We start from the raw sequence: 20211 nt of genomic DNA on the forward strand, positions 1-20211 counted from the left end.
GCCTTGTGCTTACAGGAATAGTCTGTGTCATGGGTGAAATCAACTTACCTTTGCTACCGGTTCACAAAAGTGAGGGCAAGAGCCACTTCCACACATGCGCAGGACTTTCTGCGCATGCGCAGAGCATCAAAAACAGGATGTGATAATGTCCGGGTGGGTGGGCAGAGCTTCCCACTGCCACTGCTACCAGTTCACCTGAGCCAGATAGAACTGGCTGAATTGCACCACTGGTCTGTGTTCTTATTCAAAGGATTCTTGAAACATACTACATTTTATCCCCTTACATGATTTTACCATTGCATGATTAGATAAATCTTGTTGAATGGAAAATGTATAATAAAAACAAATCCTTTATTTTTGTGGATGAAGGAAAGATGGGTGTTTAACAGAGACCTGAAGGGAGAGGATAAGGTACTCAATAGCTGGCCAGTAGTGAGTATCAACTACCTGACAATGGTCTGTTCTCAAGTACTGGCAAGAAATAGCAAGCTCTGATTAGCTGGTGGGTTGAAAGATCTCTGCAGACTTTCAAACATAGAAACAATCCTGTGGTTATAGCATCCTGTTGTCCAAATGGTTCTGGAAATTGTCAAGACAGTCTGGATCATTCTCAGGTGTGTTTTGAACTGCATTCAGAAGAATTCAGACAGGGGGAAAATGTGATCATCTGGAAGTGCTTTTTGGTACCCTAAGGAACTAGATTGCAAACCCAGTCAGCCAGTGTGAATAACTATTGCAATCTTTTGAGTTTTGTGTGTGGTCTTATACTTTTCTTATTAGAATTCTCAGACTAGAGAAATAGAGTTGTCACCTTGTGTCATGATCTCCATCTGAGATCAGGAAAGCTGGATTTGAGGCGGTGGTGGTGGAGGAGGAGGAATCCTGAAAGGAGACAAAGGCCAATTTCCAAAGAATTGGCTTGGTTCATCTGCAGCTTTTTCTTTCTGATTCATTGGGATACAGCCTAGAGAAACACTGTTTCCTGGGAGTAGAAGGGCTGTCACTCAACTCAAGAGTTTTGCTGCCCTCTTCTGGAGTCTCCCAAATGTTCTTCGAAGACCTAAAAACATAGCAAATGTATATCAGCCTTAAAAATGAAGCATAATTACAGCAATATGGGGTGCCATCATACCCTCATCTACTAAGCAATGTGTCATAGTGGGACTTACTTCTTAGTAAACAGATTTGTGTGTGCATGTGTTTAAATGCCACATTAAATTCATTTCTGAAAAAGTAAGTGTGGTTATATCCAGTAGCTATATTTTGTTCTTTGTTATGGAAACACATAAGGGTAGTCAAAATATTTTGCTGCCTTCGACAATAAAGAAGATTTCATCCCTTTACCTTTGAGATACAGCTCATATACAAAATCCACCAGAATGGGCAATTTATTACTTATTTACTGGTGGCAATTATACTTCTACAAAAACAACTTCATCTGGTTTACAAATAGTAAAACAATTAAAGGAATAATAATCCCCTCCAAAATAATAACACTTTAGCAAAACATTTATAAGACAAACAATTGAGCAGCAGGGAGAAGAAAAGAAAGCTAAAAGCTAAAGTATGAATTCAAAACATCTACACTTTGAACATTAAAATTCTTCTTCAACAAAGTATTTATGGAAAGAGGATTTTTCATATTCCCAAAGAATATGATGTGTGTGTGGGGGGGGGGGAGGGTTTCTGGCCGGATTTTCAAGTAGTTGCAACATAATGATTTGGAGAGAGCTGATTTTCTCTGTTGACAGTGATTTTCCAAAGTAACATGCAGAGGACTCTTTTTTATCTTGATTGTTTCCCACTCCCTCGATAGCAGTGGTGAAATGCAATTTTTTTAAACTACCCGTTCTGTGGGCGTGGCTTGGTAGGAGTGGCAGGGGAAGGATATTGCAAAATCTCCACTCCCACCCCACTCTGGGGCCAGCCAGATGTGGTATTTACTGGTTCTCTGAACTACTCAAAATTTCCGCTACTGGTTCTCCAGAATCTGTTAGAACCTGCTGAATTTCACCCCTGCTCTATAGGTAGAAAAATGCTAGAGCTTGAGCTAGTGAACCTTTCGTGTCCCTTCTTCTACTAACTAATTATTCTCCTTAACATCTTTTCATTCCAAATACAATGCCAATAAATTCTCTCTCAAGATCTCATGGTATTTTCCTGATATTAGGAGAAAGAGGAGAGAAGATTCAGAGGCCAACCCATATGATGGTGATGATGTGCCAGAGTTGTCATGCAGGGCACACAGGTGACATCACAATCCACAAACTATGTGAAGTATAGTATTGTCACAGGTGAAGGATGGGTTGGCCTGTAGTCAGGTCAGGGTTCCATCAGGTTTCCTGGAAGTTTAAAGCAATATGAAGTACAATGAGTTGATAACTTCTAACAACATGGTATCTGCAGCTACTGGAGCTACAGCCATCTATTTGGTGTCGAAGGCTCTCCTAGCAATTCTAAGAAGCCCCCCCTACAACCCTGATTCAATGAACTTAGCCAGTGAGTTAAATGAAATAAGAGTTGAACATGCTCACAATGTATGTTGTTGCTGTTGCTCTCCTTCTCTTTCTCTTCCTTCCTGCCAGGCTTCATTGAGACTGATATCCAGATGAGAAGTCTCACAATCGGAGATTCATGGCCATTTCAGATACCAGAGAAGCCTTGCTGGAAACTGTAGGATTGAAGTGCTGCATATTTAAATCCTGTCTCATTCTCCTACCTTTATTCTGTAATGGATTGACAGCCAATCTTTTCTCATGGTGACAAACACCTGACCCCTGATTATTGCTATTTAGATGGACCAATTCATCTCAAGCTCTTTGATTTTAATCTTGCCAGTTCTTACCTTCACATCAGCTCTCTAGGTTTCTCCTTCCCTAGAATTCTCCACCTTCCTTGAACCCTAAGGTGTCTCCTCTCTTTCGTCTAGGCATGAGGAACTGCAAGGGCCAATGTCTACCCCAAGCCTTCATCTGTATTTTGGCTGGGACTGTCAAAGTATCTTTGCTTCCTGATTTCCTGGAGAAGAAGGAGACTGTTTGTCTTCCTAATAGCAGGAAATGGCTAGGGTTTCCCCCAGTCCAAAAGTCTTCTATTCAACTTCAGGCAGCGGAGATTTGAGAATAGGAATGCCCATCTCATTGTGACAACAGGAACTGGTAGGGGAGAATTTCTATCTCTGATATGTCTTTCTCCTCTCCTCAGTCTGGAAGTCTCCCTCTAGTTTCAAGTGGGATGGGATGGGGTCTCAGTTTCTCAATCTCTCAGTAGCAATCCAACCACCACCCCCAATCTCCAACCACTTATCATCATCTGAGTATGAAGAATTGTTAGGCACTGGTGCCAAATTATAAGGCCAGTCTAGCAGTTATGCAGGTAGTGGAAATGGGAAATACCTTAAAAGGTTGATATTCCCGTCTGCAGTAGATCTTCTCAACCACTTCTCATGTTTCTCCTGTTTCTGGGTCACCTTTCCAGTGTTGACTATTATTTGCAAAATACCATCCTGCTTTTAGGCTCGGTTGTTCTGAATTGACAACCTTCCCCTTCCCACTTACCTTTTCTGATTCTTCCTGGAACACTGTGGCTATTACGTTTGCTTTACCACTGAAGAGTCATCTTGATTGTTGAACTAAAATAAAATAAGGGGAGAGAAAAAGTGAACTGGAAAATACACAAGAAGCCCTTGCTAACTATATTTTATGTGGTCAAAAGTCACTGGGAAAAGAAGCATATGGCAGCTGTAAGGCCATGTAAGGCGGAGAAATGGGGGTACAAGACATGTTGTCCTGAGCAGGAATGTCAAAAGGTTTAAAGCAATTTTTTGCTATCAAAGAATCGTTGCCATTTTATTATAGCCACATTTTAAAACAAATGCTGCATTAATGTATCCCTGCTAGCAAAACAGTATCAATATCTGGTTTCTAAAGACCCACTGAGTCGAGCTGGGCTGCTGATTATGACATCCATCCAAACATTTATTTCTTCCATAATTTTTTTTTTTCAACTTCTCACTTTAACCAATTGTTCTGAGTTCCAACATTGGCCTTGGATCCAAATACTAACCAAGACTGACTTTGCTTGATTTTCAAGGTTAGTCAAGATTGGCTAGAAGGTATCACCTAATGACCTGTCTAGTCAAGCATTTTTTTCCCAAGAAAAACCCAGCATGAACCATACAAGGACACTGTAATAGAAAGAGGCACAATTGAAAGTAGAGGAGGGGAGGGTGGAAGAGAGATTTGACATCAATGACACAAACGATGCTGAGACCCTAGAAAGAATGCAAAGAACACAGAAATGATAAGGGGACTAGTAAGGGGACTGTATGATGAACAGTTAAGAGAATTAGGTATGTCTAGTCTAACAAAGAAGGTTTGGGGTGACATGATATTTGTCTTCTAGTACTTGGGGGGGGCAGTCACAGGGAGGATGGGGTCGGCTTATTCTCCAAAGCATCTGAGGGCAGGACAACAAGCAATGGGGGGGAAGCTAGTTACAGAGAGATCCAATCTGGAGCTAAGGAGAAATTTAGCTGTAATGGAATAAATACTTCTAATACTATGATTTCAAGTTCTAATATCATAAAATTTCATTCTTCCTCTTTTCTGTTTTCTTTAATTTTATACTCTTCTCCTATGAAGCAATGCATTTATTTGCTTACTACTTGTACATAAGTAAAAAGCTCCAAAAATTTGCAACATTTTCTTAGAGAGCTTATTTTTAGATGCCCTTTTAAACCTTTTTGTCTTTGTAATATTCCTTTTGAAATGCAGAGATTGGTAATACACCAGTGTAATAGTACTGTAGATTGGCATATATTAATAACAATATTGGCAGAGTTTTTAATCCTTTTCATCTTTCCTATTGTCTATTCTTTTAGCATCTTATAATGCCACTTTGTTATTTGTGTCAGAATTATTTTGATTGCTTTTATTTAATCTTATGACTATCACTGAGTGTTGTATCTTATGAGTTGTGATGATTGTGCTATGATTATGATCATGATTTATCATTTGTTGCTTGTATGTACACTGAGAGCCTATGCACTGGAGATAAATTCCTTGTATGTCTAATCACACTTGGCCAAGAAAGAATTCTTCTCTTCTCTTCTCTTCTCTTCTCTTCTCTTCTCTTCTCTTCTCTTCTCTTCTCCTCTCCTCTCCTCTCCTCTCCTCATTTCACGACCTTTCTTGCCACTGTTGTTCAGTGAATCACTGCAGTTGTTAGGTTGTTGTTAAGTGAATCTAACTTCCCCATTGACTTTGCTTGTCAGAAGGTCACAAAAGATAATCACAAGATCCTGGGACCCTGCATAAATATGAGACAATTGCCAAGTGTCTGAATTTTGATCATGTGACCATGGGGATGCTGCAACGGTTGTAAGTGTGAAAAATGGTCAAAGGTCACTTTTTCAGTGTTGTTATAACTTCAAAAAGTCACTAAATGAATTGTTGTAAGTTGAGGACTACCTGTATATGCAGGATGTTCCAGTGCAAAAATGTCTTTGCAGAAATTTTAAACCATCTTTGATTTCCATGGAATTGGAATTTCATTTTTGAATTATTGCTTCCAGGCCTATCTACAGACTCTTTCTATACTGCATCTGTAAAAGTAAGTGTTCCAGGAGAGCTCACTCGGCTTCTGATGTCCCTCAGTCCCAACCTAGATGATGACACCAAGAGGAGGACACTTCGTGATATCGCTCAGTGTATCTCCTTGAAGGAATCTGAGGTGAAAGTCCTACCTTACAGGACATGCTGTAGAATGTGATGAGAAAGGTTGAATCTTATGCAGCTGCCCAGGTGTATAGCTCAATATCTTCAGCCTTAAAATTCCACTATTACCCTCCCTCATTCCATTAGAGATCAGTTTCCAAGATTCTGTATTTTTTCTGGAGAAGGGGCTGAGCGATTCTGCAGAGATCAGCTTAATGTTCTACTGAGAGATACTTAAGATGTTTTCACTGGGAAAAATTAAGCTAGCTTTTCAACAGAAAATGAAAGGTAATAGATCCAGTGGTGGGATTCAGCCAGTTCACACCATTTTGGGAGAACGGGTTGTTAAGTTTCTGAGCAGTTTGGTGAACTGGCTGTTGGAAGAAATCATTAGGGCAGACAACTGGTTTTTAAATTATTTGAATCTCACCACTGAATAGATCACAACTGATAAAATCAACAGTTCCTATCTGTACATCAGCCTTCTGGGAAAATCAGACTTTGGCCAGACCTGGAATAGATATTAGAATTACTGTTCAGTTTCTGCAATGTACATCATTTATAAAGTCCTTGAATATGAAGGGGAGACTACTTTTGTCCTAATGTACACTTAAATGCAGGTAATTAGGATATATTTCATCCCAGGATAAGCCTGGGATCTGTGTGTACTCAGACTACAAGACAGAGGTCTTTTGGAGATCAATTTATTTCCTCGGTTCTTTTTTGAACTTGGGGACATTAAGTGTAAATTAAGCACTTGTTCCCTTGCTTAGAGATCAAATCCCATTCAAAAATAAAAATCAAAAACTCCAAAGCAATTTCAGTGCTAAGATTTTTTTTTTTACTCTCTTTCCATTTGACTTGCCCAGTGATCCTTGATCCTATGTGAGTCTTGCCAAAACTAAAGCTCTCAGAATATGTTTTACTACAATTCCCCTCGACATAGTGCAGAGTTGATGGGGCTTGTAATTAAACATATTAGTGGGTGAGAGAAGGCAGGCTGTCCTACACAGGCATACCCATAGGGGATATAAAAAAACTCAAGATGGCATGCATTTTGGTGGGTGGAATTGATAAAGACATAGGACAGGTTTGGCATTTATTCCAGTAAAATGCAGATTATGCCATCCCTGCACCCAAGATCTGCATTCCCGTCATGAAATGGAATTACTCTCCAGGGTCAATGTCAATAGAAATGTATTGCATACTTCTTGACAGTTACCACTTTACTGTCTATATCAGGAGTGTCAAACTGGTGACCCGTGGGCCAGATGCGTCACACGCAGGCCACGCCCATCCCAGTTCCACAAAGTGGGGAAAAGACGCAAAACATCATGTGATGGCAATGTGACACGGCGAGTTTGACAGCCATGCTATATTTGGTCTGTGAATTGGTACATAATACGGGTCAGATGGTGTTATGGTGAATATGACATATTTGCCGGATTTCAAGTATGGTGATTGATAAGGCTGATGTGCCTAGCCACGTGATTGATTCTTTCTTACTTCCTAGGCAAGTCGTTGCACCAATGATGACATAAAATTAGTGGTCTCTTTCCTGGATGATAGGGATAAAGAGACTAAAACTGAGACCCTTAATGTCCTCAAAGCCTTCAGTACCATCTGGAAGTTTCAAATCAAAATCCAGGTAAACATTTTTGGAAATGGTTTATGGATCTCAAATTTATCTCTAGGAATGATTTCTTGTAGTAATGATCTTATAGTTTTTATTTATTTATTTATAGATCATATATCATACATAATGTGTAACTGACATTAAGGAGGTTAGCAGCTGCCTAAACATTCATAAGGATTCTGACTTCAGCACGCTTTCTACAGATGATGTCTTTTTATCCTGTATTTGCTATTGACATGCTTTCCTTCCTTTTTGGATGTTTTTAGGCTTTTTTTTTTAAAGTATGTTTTGTATTTTACTTTCCAAATTGTATTTTAATTATTTTTTAATTATATTTTACTTATTTTTGTCAGTCGCTCTAGGGCATTATTAGAAAGGATGGGATAATAATTTTTAATGAATTAAATGAACACAGCTATTTAATGCTCTACTTTGTATATTTTCCCTTGTGGGAAAATGTGATCTATAGTAATTCAATATAGAAAGTGACACAGGGGGGTTACCATTGTCTAGCAAGCTACTGAGAGATTCCATATTTCTTGCAAAGAGCTAATACAGTATAGACCATGATCTATGGGTCATAGTTTTATATGTATTTTCATATTTGAATAGAAAAACAGAATCAACATGGGTAGGCAAAAAAACAATGGAGCAGGAGTGACTTCCAACTTTCTGCATCTTCCCTATTGACTTTGCCTGTGGGAAGCTGGCAAGAAGGATCAGAAATTATGAATACATGGCCTCAGTTGACCATAATGATGCTACAGGGTGGCACAATTTTGCCAATGTAAGTAGTCTTAAAATCCTTGAAATCTCAATCCCATAGAATGGGTCCTGGATTTGGATGTATTCTTTAAATTAGCCATTTGAAATACCTTGATTCAAAAATTGTTGCCCCGTGATACACTGTTTTCCCCAATAGAAGGTTAAAGGTAAAGGTTCCCCTGCACATGCATGCTGGTCATTTCTGACTCAAGAGAGTGGTGCTCATCTCTGTTTCAAAGCCAAAGAGCCAGCGCTGTCTGAAGACATCTCCGTGGTCATGTGGTCAGCATGAATAAATGCCAAAGGTGTACAGAATGCTGTTACCTTCTCACCAAAGTGGTCTCTATTTTTCTACTTGCATTTTTATGTGCTTTTGAATGGTTATGTTGGCAGAAGCTGGGACAAGTAATGGAAACTCACTCTGTTACATGGCACTAGGGATTCGAACCGCTGAACTGCTGACCTTCTGATCGATAAGCTCAACATCTTAGCAACTGAGCCACTGCATCAATGGCTAAGTGTTACAAACAGACAGAAAAGTTTTAGTAGTACGCAGATTTCAATAAATTATACCTTTTAATTTTATCTTTAAGAAAAAGCTTTTAATTGTTTATTTTAAAATACGGTAGCTATCAAAGCATCTGAAAAACATTCCAATACTAAAAATAACTTGAGAGTTTATAGAATTCTAATGTATTTGGACAAATTGTGAAATAAAGAGATGTTTTAACTGAATATTCTGCCATTTAACAATTTTATGCATTCCAGATTCTTCTTGCAATAACTCAAATTTTCAATTTCATTGACAATAATATGATCTAAAACCTATTAATGTAATTGCTTGTTTTTGATTACCAGAAGAGCCCTTTTAAACTAGAATTACCTAGCTAAGTATAAATATGCGAATAAGGGTCCGAGTTATACTACCTTGTCAAAATCTTCCCAATTGGTCAGTTAGACAATTTTGTACATAATAGTAGCAGTGCAGATATGATATTATATGCTAGTAATATATTATTGATAGTAAAATCTCATCAAATTTATGAAAGATAAATGCTGCATAAATGAATTTTACTTCAAGACTGATATAATGACATACAGTAGTGATAGCCCTAAGTTTATACCTTAAAGTTACTTCAAGCAGATTGATGGAACTAACCAATTTAAAAATTAGAGGAGATAAAAGATGTCCTTGAATACTTCCACATCATAACAGTCAAAGAGGTAATTCCATTTGTAATAACTCAGGAAAGGAAATTTGACCACAATTTGATCCAATTCATAAAGGAGGAGAAAATTTGCATTCAGAGGATATATGTTTCAAAAAAAATCTGTTGTACCATTAGTAATGGCTTTTTCTGCCATTCAATAAAATCTCCACCATTAATTACATTTTTTCTCAATTATCAGATGCTTGACATTTTGTTTTTTTAAAACAAGATTGTGCAGGATGGATGATGAAAACCAATATTGCTGACAGAGTATATAACAACGCTGTGGTCAATAATTTTGCATCAACATTTAGCAAGCAAATTGGAGAATAATGTGCATAGTCTGGAATTTGAGTGTTCATGGCAACTGGACTTCTTTTCTTTTTGGCTTGAAACATTTTGCTGCTTATCCAAGTATCTTCTTCAGAATGAAGAAGTCTGGAGGAGGATTCAACGTCGCAATGATACGGTTGTGCGGTCTCGATGCACCGAGACCGCAGGCGATACTTTTGCTGGTGGTGCAATTGGACCTAAACCGTCCCGCAGAGACAGTGAACAGGAAGAATACGTCTTGCTGATCTCAGGGACATCGCAAAGTCCCTGATCGATCCAGGAAAAGTTCTTCAAGCCGGCGACAAAAAGTCCAGCCATCAGGCTGATGAAGTCAGGGCAGCTCCAAAATGGAAGGATATGGAAAGAGAAAGTGTTTCCAGCTTGTGAGGAATTTTTACCGTTTTAAAAGAGACATATAAAAAACTTAAAGTTAATTTAGATTTGGGAACAGAAGAAATAAGCGGCAGAATTAAGCTTTGAATGGTTTTGGACTATTCAAACCATTGCAACATTTACTTTTTAAATGTTATTTTCATGGATGGAATTTATGCAAGCCTTTTAAACTGAAGGGATTAAGTTTTCTTCTTCTTTTTTATTTTTTGCAACCTATGGACTAAAATTCTCCTTCTTCATTACTGCATGTGTTTTTCCCTTTTTCTTCTCTATTTCATTCAAGAATTTGACTTTTTTTAAACTTGGAATAAAAAAAGATACAAAAAGCAACAAAGAAAATTGTAACAACAGAGGGAAAGACAACACTGCTACTCAGAGGCTGGAAGTTTGTGTATTGGAAACAAAACACTTTTACTTTCCTCATTGATTATTCTGGTTTGACACTTCAATGTCTCATGGTTTTGTCTATAGAGAGTGATAAGAAGAAAAGCATACAGCTGTTCCTTTGAAGTATATCTTTAACCAGAGAAAAGTGAAAATAAGACATTATTGTGAATTTATGCTTAATCTTGTAAAAACCTTCCAAGCCAGAGCAGCAATGTTTGTCAGCTTGAGATAATGGCACAATCTCAACAGCAGAAAGAAACTTTAAGTTTGCAAAAGATATTGTTAGAAATTCAGAAATTATCAAACACATTTGAGAGGACGGAGAAGAAGTTGGAAAATCTAGAGAATCTGACAGTAAAATATGATGAAGAAGTTAGAGATGTTTATCAAGTGGAAAAAGTGGTTAGTGTCCTAAAAACCAAAGAGAAAAATGACTACAAAGAAATTAAATCCGCTGATATCTATGGTGATTGGTTTGCGTCTGCAAATGGACAGAGTGGGATACAGAAAGAGAATTAAATGGAGGGGAACTCTACCCCAGATGGCAAGATACAGAATAAGAAAAAATAAAAGAATTTATGGGTTTAAAAAGAGAAATTTTGTTAGCAACATCGTTGAAAACACCACTGACAATTAAAGATAAGATGATTAAGGAAATAGAAGAAGGCCATCAAAATTACATGAGAGACTTAATAAGCAATGAGTTGCAAAGAGGATTCCATACAAATTTGATTAAGGAGAAGATTAGAGGACTGATACCACAAATGGCAGAAGACATGAGATTGTTTTGCTACTGGAAAGATACAGGTTGATAGATGAAAGGGTATAATCTAAAACTAGTTAAACAGTGAAATTTAGTGACAATAGATATAGTTAAATAAATAATTGATAATGATAATAATGTATACATGTGTATTGCTATGATAAGTAATTATTGGATATGAATATTGAATGGTACCTATGAAAGGAAGATTAGAATTTTTTTTGTTATATATAAAGGTTAATAAAAAGAACGAAGTTAAATTTAGTTCAGTTTTGTTTATTAGGGGGAAAATGTTATGATAAAGGGCAGAGTTAAATAAAGAAGGGATAATGATAACAATGTGTGTGTGTGTGTGTGTATTTATTTATTTATTTATTTATTTATATTTAAAGTCACAACCCCTGGTATGCCCAAATATGGGAGGAAGATCACACTTCCATTCTCTGTCCTTCGGCTCGTCACAAGAGACCATCCAGACAGAAACCCAATATTTTTTACTGTTGCCTTTTTGTTACATTTGTTACATTTGTGTTATAGTCATATATATATATATATATATATATATATATATACACACACACACACACACACACACACACACATACATGCATGGGTACAACATTATATATATATATAATGTTGTACCCATGCATGTATGTATGTGTATGTATGTATGTATATATATATACATATATATACATACATACATACATACATACATACATATATGCATGGGTACAACATAAGGAAAGTAGATGTAAATTGTAAACAGTGATTTGGAAAGGAGGATTAGAAATTTTGGTTACTAAGTTTATGGATGTTTAGCCAGAATAGGCCATAAGGATTCAGTGTTATTGGAGGATATTAGAAATAGCAAATGAAATGCCAGTATGTGGTTATGTTTTAAATCTTGATATATTTTATGATGATGGACGTTTAAACAATTATAGTCAAATGAAAATGGAGATATGATGATGGTAATATGTATAAATATATTTGAGTTAAAATACTTGAGTTAATATGAATTATGGTTGATGACTGTGGAAGAGATGCACAAAAGTCTTTTGTAACCAACTGATACACTTTCTACAGTATGTAAAGAAGGAGGATTCTTTGTGTTGTGTCTGTTTTGAAAATGTATGTATGTGTGTGTGTGTGTTTTCTGAGGTTTTTGTATGTAGGTAGGTCTTTGGCTTTAAGGTGTTGGACCAGGAAACAAGTTGGTTCCTCTTTTCTGATTGTGTTCTTGTGTTCTTCAATGAGTGCACTTATTCTTCTGTTGGTTTGTCCGATGTATGTGGTGGGGCAGGTGGGGCATGGGATTTCATATACTCCTTGATTTTCTAACTCAATTTTGTCTTTGGGGTTTCTTAGGATGGTGGATATTTTTCAGTTTGTGCAGAATGCTGTCTTGATGTTGTGTTTGTGGAGGATTTTGCTGATTTTGTCTGTGGTGCCTTTTATGTATGGGAGGATGGCCACAGGACACGAAATTGACTTTAAAAAGACCAGAACTATCGCCAAAGCTGAACACTTTAACAACAGAATAATCAGAGAAGCCATTGAGATAGAAAAACGCCCACACAGCAGGAACAAACGAGATGATACCTCCCGCCTACCAGCCATTTGGAAACCCGCCCTAATTGACAAACGAGTCCCTAACACGAGGAATGACACCAGACCCACACTCACGAGAGCCACACAGGATGTCACCACCACACATCCACACAGAAAGCAGACTCAAACCCACACTGATGATGAGGCACGACCAAGGACCAGAAGCCAGACTGCAGCTGCATCATTAGCCACTTCAAAACCCTCCATTCCATACATGAAGCAGACTGACACCCACCATGAAGACCTTACACGGCCACAAACACAAAGCCAAACCACAGCAATGCAGCTCACCAGCTCAAATCCCCTGGCAACTCAGACTAAGCCGAGCACAAAACCCTCAACCAATCAGAACACACCTCCACCCAATCAGAACACAGCCAAGCTCCCACCCAATCAGCTCACACCCCCACTGGCAGTTAAAAGGAAGAAACAGCTGAGATCTCACATTGCTCCTGGAAGCACAAAACCGAGTAAAGCAGGCTGAAGATGACGAATGAGACTTTGTCGAAACGTCGCCAAGACACTTCCAATTTTACGCGGGAGAAAACCCAAATAACCAAAGACACACACACACACAAACATACATACATACATACATACATACATACATACATACATACATACATATATATATATATATATATATATATATATATATATATATATATATATATCAGTCTGTTATTCTGTGGGGTCTCAAATCAAAAAGAAAAGACACCCAGTTGCCCATGAGTCAACTTCCAGACAACTCTGCCTGGATGACTAGGAATCTTCATTAAAATATTGTGCACAGTGAGCATGGTCTTTACCTGTCTCTAAAGTCCCAGTTTTATAAACCTCACTAAAGAAACTTGGAAAAACCTTTAAAAAGCATCATTTTGGATTTTGAAATGTGCTGGGGCAGAAAAGTCAAAATAAGTCTCAAAATATGTAAGGATAATCAGTAGTTTTTCCTGTAACAATATCTATTATTCTTTGGCAAAATAGAAGTGCAGCCCAAAAACAAAAGTTGATTTATTAATCAAACTATCTATCTCTCTATTTCCTGGGCATTCTGTGTGGTTTATATAATAAAGATTACATGGTTGCAACTATTTCGGATGAATGGTTAGTAATTACCTTTACTTTTAGTTTGCTCCCAATACTTTTACTTTATATCCGTGATGGCGAACCTATAGCACACGTGCCACAGGTGGCACGTGGAGCCATTTCTGAGGACACACAAGGCATGGCCCTGTCATCTCCAGCACACATGCACACGTTGGATTTTCAGCCTTGATTTTTGGCCATTTTTTGCCCTCCGGAGACTTCAGGTAGTCAGAAAATGGGCTGTTGCTGGCCCTCCCCAGTCTTCTAAAAAGCCTGTGAAGCCTGGGGAGGGCGAAAAAGGGACGTACCGGGCCCACTGGAAGTCAGAAAATGGGCCTTTTTTTTGCCTCCGGAGGTCCTTGGGGAGGCAAGGCTGGCCATTTTTGCTCTCCACAGGCTCCAAGAAAGCCATGTGCGCATGCACGAGCAGCGATGGCGGTCATGTGAGCATGCACAGGAGGCACGATGATAGCGTGGGTGCACATCGGTGGGTTTCAAAAATTTTTAGAACCTCTTCTGTAGGTGTGGCCTGCTTTGTGGGAGTGGCTTGCCAGCCTTGTGACCAGGTGGGAGTAGCTTGCCAGCCATGTCACTGAGAGGAGTGGCTTGGCAGTCATGTGACTGGGTGGGCATGGCCAACTTATTAAATGTGGTGAAACTCACTTAACAATGCTCTTGCTTAGCAACCAAAATGTTGGCTCAGGAACTCTGGCATTGAAGTGTTCAAGTCTTAAAGCTGTCAAGTTACAAGACCCTTGCACTCCTAACCCTTTAGAAAAAACCCCAGGGGTATTCAAACTTGACAGCTTTAAGACTTGTGGACTTCAACTCCCAGAATTCCTCCTCTCGCTCTTCATCTTGATGTGCGGACAGGCGGGGGAAGGGAGCTGGAACCTGTTCTAATGGCACTGTAGATTTGTGAAACTTCTTCTATAGAAGAGGTTAGAACTGGCAGGAACCCACCCTCGGTACACATGTTTTTGGCACTTGAGGAGAAAAAGGTTTGCCACCACTGCTTTATATCATTCAGTGATTTGTTTCAAAACATAGAGGCAACTGTATTTCTATGCAGCAAGAATAAATGCTATGTGTAATTGGGATTTTGAATTATCTGCATATATGCTTAAAAATTTTTTTCCTGTTTCCACTTGCCAATTTTTCTTTTTATAGAGTATAATAAACAAACATGAACATACACACACACACACACACACACACACACAAACACACATACAAACATACCTACCTTAAAGGAATTCCAAACAGCCAATAAAATTTACAGCTCATTCATAACAAAAAAACTTGTGAATAAAAAACTTATGAAGCTTGTGAATAATAAAGTTATATTTAAATATAATCTGGGGAAAAAATAAGAGATCCACAAGGAAATGCAATACATTCATAAACAATCAATGAAAGAAAACCTCTTATGAATTGCTTATTTCTTGTTCTCTTACAAATGTAGAGTAATTGTAAGTCAGAACTACAATATAGTTATCCAATTTTAAATTTCCACTTATGTATATTAGATCAATCTATTTGATGGATAAAATACTGTTCCTTTGAGGAAGGACATGCTTTTCATGTACAAGAAGGGAAGTTCAAAAGTAATGTTCCAAAGTATTACTTCACAGACAGAGTAGTGGAAGCTTGGAAACACCTTCCAGTGGAGGTAATGGGTCAATCATTTGTAACTAATTTAACCATGCTTGGGATAAACACATGCCCATCACCTGACAAAAAAAGAAAAAATTCAAAAGGGAGACTTGAAGGACCACTAGGTCTTTTTCTGGCACCAGTTTTCTATACTTTTCTTTCTCTATGAGTGAGTTACTCAATTTAGTAAGTATCTGCCTCCTTTTAGAGGTATATTTAATATATTTGGCTTTTACAACACAAGAGAAGCCATACTGGGCTGAAACTAAAAAGAAAAAGAAAAAAGAATATATATACACACACCTTCACTAAATGTTTCCAAAAATCAAAATAAAAAGGGAACAAATTGTTTTGGGGAGGCTGACACCCGTTTTTAAAAGCTAAAACAAAAATCTCGTTCCATTGAAATTACATTTAAATTGTCAATGAAAAGACATTCTTTCAGCTGCCAGTAGAAGGCGCTATGATCAAGGAGTATTGATTCTTTTTTTTTTTTTTAATTCACAAATTTTAAATTAAAGCCAGTGTGCTGGCTAGGGAATTTTGGAAGTGGAACATCTTAAAGTTGCTAAAGTTGAAAAAGTATCTAAAGAATACTTTAGAGATGTATATTTAAAAAGTCAAAAGTCAACTACTGACATTGCGTCTCAAAGATAGATGGATTATCAATTCTTCTTATGTATCTTTCTTCACAGGAATATGTCCCCCAAATCATCGAGACTGTGACGAGCAACTGGGACAACAATCTGCAAATTGCTGGTTTGAAGCTGCTGAATGCACTGCACATACCAGATCACACACACACGTTATTGAGAACGCAGATTACAAACTTTATGGACATTCTGCTCACAGCAAACACTTCGACCAAGGTACACAACACACAGGCACTTTCTTCTCTTGCGATAAGCTCAGGAGTTTTAGACTGGCTAAGCTCGGAGCAGAGCAAAAATAGAGCTTTATGTCTATAAAGAGATGTAATAATATCCAGCATCTTTCCTCTAAATACATCATTAATTGCAGTCATTCAGATTCTGATTTACTCTAATACCCTGACTCAGTTTTGAATCTAATTTCTGAACCACATTCCAGCCCTATAAGCCACCTTATGTGGGTCATTAAGTATATTCGGTCCACACTAAATAACATTTTTTCCCTCATCTTTCAAAAATTGTTAGTATTCTTTGTACACCTTGGGATATCCCAGTGATGGCTAACCTTTTACAGACGGAGTGCCCAAAGCATGTGCATGCGCGCAAACGCGTACGTGCATGCCCAAACCCCCAAAATGCATGTGAGGACCCTGCACATGCACCCCATCCCATGCGCATGCATGTGTGGCCCATCTGCATATGCCCCTCTCCATGCATGCCTGCTCTCCAAGCATGGGCCCTGCCCCCGTGCATGCACCCCCTGCATGTGTCCCACTCCTGCACATGCCCCTCTTCCAAGTGCCCTGCCCCCTGTGCACATGCACATGGCCCCCCAAATCTGCCCCACTACCCAGGCATGTGCACATGGCCCCTGCATGTGCCCTGCCCCTGCACATGCGTGGCAGAGACCTGAAGACCAGCTGGCCGGAGGAAAGCGCATGCACAAGCATAGCAGAGCTGAACTGGGGTTACAGCATGCATGCCCACAGAGAGGGCACTGTGTGCCTCCTGTGGCACACATGTCATAGGTTAGCCACCATGGGGATATCCTATCCTTTGCTGTTGGCTTGCTCCCATTCATTGATGTTGCCATTTTGACTGAATGAAAATGATCATGTCCTAATATTAGAAATAGAACAAAAAAGTTGGACCCAGAGTATAATGTTGATCAGCCTTTATTCAGGCTTTTCCAGAGTACACCATTCTGTGCCCCAACTGCTGTTAGCTGTTCATGAGCACTAATACTCAGCCACCATTGGAGTGTGCTGTTGTAGGTGTAACTGTATGTGTGTTTTAACATCTGCCAAAATAAGAATCCTGGAGCCTGCTAAGCTCTCTCTGTGTTGGGTAAGTGGTGTCAGTTTGGTTACATCGACAACCTCAACATCAAAAATGCAGAGAATAATTATTAGAACTCATGCTGCCTGTCACTTCACTTATCAAACCAGCTTTGCGTAAGTGCTGCCAAGACTGGAAAGCTTTACATGGAATCCTTAACCAGTCTGATTCATGACTACAGTTTGCAACTGGTAAATCTGTCATAGATGCTCTGGAGGCCTGCACAATCAGCATCTATTGATAGAAGTGCTCTTCTCCTCATGCTTGTTCCCTCTAATATAGACAGGCAGGAGAGGCAGAGTAAAAACTGGAAGGGGGAAAAGCTGTTTTTCAGCAGAATAGATTTCTCCTTCTCCTGTGTTTGATATTTTTTTTTACCTGAGTGGTCTTGGACTAAAAATAAACTTTCATCTTTAATTTCTCCTTCCCCGACATGCAAATGAATAGAGGATATCAATCAATTTGCTGGCATAGGGAAGAGTTGATGCACTGAGCATTGCAGAGTGACTTTTCAGGAACTCAGTGTCTCTGGATGCCGGACTATTTTCCCTCAAGCCATCACTGAAAGGATATGAAGTCTGTCCTCTTTATCAGGGACGTGCAGTCACTAGAGGCAACGGAGGTGGAGCCTCACCAGTCTCCTCAGGAAAAAGAAAGAAATTTAAATATATTTTTTAATAATTAAAACCAAGATAGTTGCAACCAGATTCCAGGTCACAGTGGCTTGGTTCTGCTTAGTGTTAACCAAAGCAGGAGGCGAGAGAACTCGGGGCCTCTTTTCCATAAGATTTAAGATAAGGAATTTTTCGCCTTCTAAAAGTTAAGAAAGAGTTAAAAGGCAAAAAAGTTCAGATGCAAAAGAGGCACTAATTCTCCTGCCTCCTGATCTGGAAGCAGCGAATCATGTCTTCTTGAGCACGCTTACGTTGGGCGGGTTATTTCAGAGGGCGTGCGTCAGAGGAGAGAGGAGTGGGGGAAAAGGAGGAGGCTGGCTCTTTGCTGCAGACCTGGGCGCTTGGCGGCTCCCGCGATGCAAAGTGCCCCCCCGCCGCCCTGGCCTGCTTCTCCAGGCTCCGCCGCTGGAAGTCCCGGATCGCCTCTGGGGGAAGGCTGGGTGAGAAGCGGAGCGAAGCTTCTCCGCGGCCTCCCGGCGCTGCGCAGAGGCTCTCGCAGGAGTGCGTGCCAGCAGCTGGCGGCCCGGAGCGGCCCTGGCTGCGAGACAAGGCAGCGCTTAAAGCAGCCGCTGCCTTGTCTCGCAGCCGTGGCCGCTCCGGGCCGCTGGCCGCTGGCACAAACTCCTGCAAGAGCCTCTGCGCAGCGCCGGGAGGCCGCGGAGAAGCTTCGCTCCGCTTCTCACCCAGCCTTCCCCCAGAGGCGATCCGGGACTTCCAGTGGCAGAGCCTGGAGAAGCAGGCCGGGGCAGCGGGCGGGCGGCAGCATCGGGGCCTGCGGGGCACTTTGCATCGCGGGAGCCGCCAAGCGCCTTTGCTGCAGACCCGGGTGCTTGGCTGCTCCCGCGATGCAAATTCCCCGCTCCCCCGCTGAGGCCGACCCCTGCCCTGCTGAGCTGCTTCGCAAAAGGATGCCCAGCTGAGCCTCACCAGGTATAAACCTCACCGCACGTCACTGCTCTTTATGGTTATTTTGACTTATAATAGTTGGATGACTCTAGATCAGGGGTGTCAAACTCGATTTCATTGAAGGCTGCATCAGGTTGTGGGATCACCTTGGGGGTGGCCAGCCTGACGTCACTTGTGTGATGGCGCCTGTGGTAGCCCAAGTGCTCTGCCAGTGAAAATGGGCTCCCGAACTCCATTTTTGGCTATAACAGTCTCCTGCAACCCTCTGCAGTGAAAATGGAGCTCAGAAGCTGCATGTGACCCTCCCAAGCAGTGGTGTATTAACCATTAAGCAGACTAAGCATGTGCTTAGGGCACCAGGCCCAAAGGGGGCACCACAAAGTTGAGAAAGAAAAAAACAACAATGAAGATTTGTACAGTATGTAAAAAGGAGGGGGGCACCAAGATTTGTCAGTGCTTAGGGCACCAGTGAGCCTTAATCCGCCACTGCTCCCAGGTTTTTGTTTTGCTGGCAGAGGGACTACAGACCGGTCCTTCGCTGTTTCCGGGGAGGCCCTGCAGGCCAGATCTAAGCACCTGCAGGCCGGATCCAGCCCCCGAGCCTTGAGTTTGACACCCGTGCTCTAGATTGATGCAATAAAGCCCTTATGGGGAGATGACCAGGAACAGCAACAAATATTGCAGCAGTGCTTCTTTATTTGCTAGAGAGCTTTAGTTGTAAAGGAAGCTAAACTGGTCTTGTTTCTACACGGCAGTTTCTAAAATGGATCTTATTGCCTGTTTGATCAGATACAAGTTCTCAAATTTCTTGGCTCACTCATGGAGAAGGAAGACTTGCTATATGACATCATGAATTGCCAGGTAAGAAGTCTATGTTGGGGTGGGAGGAAGCAGTAGGACATAGCAGGAATTGCCAGGATCATGAAGAGATGATCTGTTTTGGGTTTTACTTCTTCATAATCTTTTTTTTATTTAGAATATGGCTTTGTTACATTAGCCAGGAGACTACAGTATTAATGCAGAATAGTAGTTTGGCTGCCTGCTTACTAGCTCTATTAGGTTCACGCTTGTGCAGT

The 20211-nt window shown here is 40.1% G+C and overlaps 1 protein-coding gene across 9 annotated transcripts in view; it reads left to right on the top strand.

Moving 5' to 3' along the window:
- Positions 1-20211, top strand: part of LOC116509713 (LHFPL tetraspan subfamily member 5 protein) — an 89075-nt gene that overhangs the window by 47928 nt on the left and 20936 nt on the right. For 4 of the 9 annotated variants that reach the window (XM_032218984.1, XM_032218983.1, XM_032218985.1 and 1 more), the window contains exons 2-5: positions 5576-5733; positions 7231-7365; positions 16263-16436; positions 19925-19996. In XM_032218984.1, coding sequence (XP_032074875.1) covers positions 5647-5733; positions 7231-7365; positions 16263-16436; positions 19925-19996 — 468 coding nt within the window. In that variant the 5' untranslated portion in view covers positions 5576-5646. Of the gene's footprint in view, positions 1-5575; positions 5805-7230; positions 7366-7965; positions 8141-16262; positions 16437-19890; positions 19997-20211 lie in introns of those variants that run through there. The other 5 variants (XM_032218990.1, XM_032218987.1, XM_032218988.1 and 2 more) reach the window with 5 other exon arrangements.

The sequence above is a fragment of the Thamnophis elegans genome, chromosome 5, assembly GCF_009769535.1.
Source record: "Thamnophis elegans isolate rThaEle1 chromosome 5, rThaEle1.pri, whole genome shotgun sequence".
In the NCBI taxonomy this organism is placed as follows: domain Eukaryota; kingdom Metazoa; phylum Chordata; class Lepidosauria; order Squamata; family Colubridae; genus Thamnophis; species Thamnophis elegans.